This window comes from Pteropus alecto, unplaced genomic scaffold, assembly GCF_000325575.1.
Source record: "Pteropus alecto unplaced genomic scaffold, ASM32557v1 scaffold94, whole genome shotgun sequence".
Lineage (NCBI taxonomy): Eukaryota > Metazoa > Chordata > Mammalia > Chiroptera > Pteropodidae > Pteropus > Pteropus alecto.
The window spans coordinates 14124248-14128358 of record NW_006437736.1 but is presented as its reverse complement, the minus strand read 5'-3'; the positions used below and the strand labels follow the sequence as shown (position 1 = coordinate 14128358).

At 39.3% G+C, this 4111-nt stretch overlaps 1 protein-coding gene across 4 annotated transcripts in view; it reads right to left on the bottom strand.

Annotated features, from left to right (window-relative positions):
• Positions 1-623: 623 nt before the first annotated feature.
• Positions 624-4111, bottom strand: part of SLC2A3 (solute carrier family 2 member 3) — a 27550-nt gene continuing 24062 nt past the window's right edge. For all 4 annotated transcript variants that reach the window (XM_025048756.1, XM_015591573.2, XM_025048755.1 and 1 more), the window contains 2 exons: positions 3868-4071; positions 624-3106 (listed from right to left, as the gene is read on the bottom strand). In XM_025048756.1, the coding sequence (XP_024904524.1) occupies positions 2885-3106; positions 3868-4071 (426 nt within the window). In that variant the 3' untranslated portion in view covers positions 624-2884. The remainder of the gene's footprint in view (positions 3107-3867; positions 4072-4111) is intronic.

Genomic DNA, 4111 nt, shown 5'->3' with positions numbered 1-4111 from the left:
TTGGGAGTGAGGAAGGTTGTAGCGAACTCATGCCTGAGCTGATTACAAATAAAAAGTAGCCAGCCATTCAAATATCTTTAGTAAGTAAACAGAAACATAGGGAAGGGAGCGTCAGAACTTCATAAATGAAGGCATAGAGGTGTTAATGACTGCCCCAACTAACGTAAGGTGTTTTCTTATATAAAAATGGGAGCTAAGAAATGGGAAATCAAACTGAAAAGGGGTGTGCGAACCACCAGGGGGCCAAAGTTTTTTTCTGTAGTTGATGAAAAGCTATTGAAAGATTTTAGTAAGATAGTGATATAAAAGTCACATGGATGCCTTGACACCAATGTAGGATGAATTTTAGAGATCAAAGACTAGGAAAAATGAAGAAAGAAAGAACATAAGAGAAAAATAATTCTCACTGGGGAAAGAAAGGCAACATAATTTATTAACTATGCAAAGCAAGGCACTAAGGTATTTTCATTTCATCTGCACAGTAAACAAGTATTGCTACTTTCATATACACGAGACTCTTTTATAAGAAACGTACTCGAGTTTCTGAGTGGTCAAACCAGAATTTAAAGTGGATTTTGTTTTTAGAGGAAGGACAAAAACAAAACAAAACAATAAAACCAAGCTTGGGATATAACATGTACATTCAGAATTTTTATTTCAAAACAAAGAACCACAGTAACAATAATAGAAAATCTATTTGGAAATATTCACAATCTGGTCACTGAGAAATGGGAAAACTTCCACAGTGCATTACTGCCAACCCACAATTTTTGAAAAGCCAAAAGTAGAGGTGCAGTTAGAGAAAAATCACCTGTCCCAGCAAAGCCCCATGCCACAGCTCTGTGAGTTTTTGTCCAAAGGCTCAACGACCAGAGGGAATGGTAAGAACCGAAATACTGTCTGTCATAGGCAAAGGTTTGGCTAAAGGGCCTGAAATATATAAGCACCAAGGAGGGAAAGGGAGATCAAGCAACTTATGACAAAGGGAATAGAGGGTAAGTGTCACTGGGGTACAATCTCATGTATAAAAATACTGGGAAACTAGACTGTGGAGGTGTCTGTGACCTGTGGCAAGTGTAAATACTTCCATCTCATCTAACTCTCTGAAAAGTTCCAGAGTTACAAGTCTTCAGTGTGTTTCTTATCCTCTTAAAAGAATGCCTTCTTCTCCCCCATGCCTCTACCTCTAGCACCCCCAGGAGGCCACATGTCCTGATTTCACACTCATTCCTACCCTCATTGACCAAGTCCAGAGTGAAGCGAAGTCCTCTCCAGGTTAGAAACAAAGCCACAGATGCAAATTCCACCCAGCAGAGGCAGTGTTGCTTATATACAGAGGGCTGAGCTTTAACACATTCTATCCCAAAAGGGACTGTAGGGACATAGAGGAAATAAGTTACCAATAAACTACTTCCACTCAGAGCAAAGTGACAGTGCACATACATTCATTCATACATTCTCTCAAGTGTGGGGTACACTGCACATTTACTCATACTACCTCAAATGTGGTTTATGGGAAAGATTCAAGTGCCTTAAGGACACTTGACATAATACTATGATAACATGGTAACAGACAAAAACAGGCATGCGCTGACCCTAAAGCAACAAACACACTCCAACTAGATAATCATCATTTGAGAAAAATCCTCTCCCAGGGCTGAGGTTACAAATTCCAAGTTAGCTATGAACACTCTCCTCTGAATTCTTTTAGCTATAGCTTAAAACAAAATAAAAATCAATATCTAAAAATCTCCTAAATAACAAAACGGAGAAATACCAAACCTTTACCAAGAACCAATATTTTAGGTTGCTCATTTAGAGGTCTCTCCCACCAGATGGATGGTAGGAGCACTTAAAAAAAAAAAAAAAAAAAAATTGAGTCCACTATAAGAGGAATTAGTTGTTTGGTCCAGTGAGGGAAAAAGAGGATTGATTTCTACAAATAATCTTCCCTTTCCTGGACTCTATCCAAAATTAGAACCCATCAACCACCACTAACTACAATGCCCATCTTAGTAATAATCCTAGATTTCAAGTAATACTACATATAATCTTAAACAAAGAAAAAAGTTCCAAAGGAAACCAATAGCTTCTTTATACAGGCACATGACTTTTCTGAGAAATTGAACTTGAGAGTTTCCGTCCGAAGGACAAATTATTAAGAGGCAACATACAAACCTCACACACCACATCATACACCCGCCAATAACACATTTCTGTCTAAATTCTTCTCTTCTTATTAAACCATAACCTCTCCAGTATCAAATCTTCCACACTATAAACTCTTTAAGCACCTCCCTCTAACCTCAATTTCCTTCTGTTTTCATTATTTGGTAAAATTACTTTACTTAAAAAAATAAATATTTATGCAATATAACCAGAAGATAAAATAAATAAAACTCAAGTTAATTTGCTCTGCAGAGCTGTATAAAAGTGAGGAAGGTGCTCTTATATAATCCTTCTCTGCCTTCCACACTCTTACGCATGTCTGTTTCCTGGTGAGTCTGAGGTTGGGGAACTGCTCCCTTATTCTCACTCCCCTATTTGCCCTCATGAAACCATATTAGAACTTAAGGGAGGAAGAGCTGGCCAAGTCGTCAAACGCCAAGTAGCCAATCCTTCCTGAAATGAAGAAGGTAGTAGGTTCACTTGGTCTCTCCTAAACAGAAGAGGATGTCCAGGAAATGAAATGTTTAAAAAGCCATTGAAGATACAACTAACCCCAGCATTGGGTTCCTCTGAGTGCTCATGGAGTGTGGGGATGAGAGAAGAATCAAGTAGCAGCATTCAGAAACAGTCCTGGGTTACAACCTGATGAGGCCTCTCCCTCGATGGGAAGAGGTTGCTTTTTCACGCTGGGAGGGAGGTGGGACGGAGGCATGGCTTAAACATTGGTGTCGGTCTCCTTAACAGGCTGGATGCTGTTCATCTCCATAACCGGGCCTTTCTCAGCTCTATTATTAGCTGCCTGTGCCTGCCCTTCAAAGGCTCGTGTGATTTCCTCAAAAGTCCTGCCACGAGTCTCAGGGACTTTGAAGAAGGTGAAGACCAAGAAGATCACAAGGAAGGCGGCGAAGACAATAAAAACGTAGGGTCCTAAGTAGAACTATGAAAGGATACAAAAAAAAAAGTGTTGATATAAAAATCTGGTCACTGACAAACTTGTTTCCCTCACATTTGTATTTCCAATAGACTTCAAGCTATCGCCCTTTCATATTTAATGAAAACAGGAAGGTTTCTTCAGAGACTCATTCATGATTCTATTGCTAACTTTCTGGAGTTCTGTCATTTTATGTCATTCCTTTTCCTGTTCATTGAAGTTAGCTGCTTCCAAATACCTATTGAGTATTTTATGATTTTTGATTATTATTTTTAAAATCTAGATTAGGAAAGACTCAGAGAAATAGGAAATGCATTCTAAATGTATATTGCAAGTTCCTTTATTTAATAAATCAGCTCCAGGTCATTTTATAGTAGGACCCACCTCATTCATTAACATCCTATGCACAGTGAGCCTTTAAGACCATGAAGCCATAATGCTAGTTCGAATGATGAATTTTATGTATTGGTTTGGAATCCTTTGAGGTTTATCACTATCATTCCGTTTTTCTCGGTAAAACTATGCCTGTATCCTCTCAGACGAGTGGCATTTTAAAAGTTCTCCGTTTTACCCTCTTGCTTCAACCTTTTCTATCATTCCTTTTTTTTTTTTTTCCTGTATCATTAAAAATGAAGGGAAAAAAAACTGGGTTGAAGCCCTTGAGATCTCATCTTAAATGGTATCAGTAATCATATCATAAACATGTTGGCTTACGAGGGCTGATTTCGAGATGTGCTAGGTGAGTCATTTTGCTTTAATTTGCTTACCGCAGCTGAGGGGAAGAGGAGCCCGACCAAAAAGTTGGAGGTCCAGTTGGAACAACCAGCCACAGCCATTGCAGCCGGGCGGGGTCCCTGGCTGAAGAGTTCGGCCACAATAAACCAGGGAATGGGGCCTGGGCCAATTTCAAAGAAGGCCACGTAGACCAAGATAGCCCCAATACAGACAAAGCTCATCCCATTAAACTGATCCTATATGAGGAAGGAAGAGAGGAAAGTTAATGAGATTGAG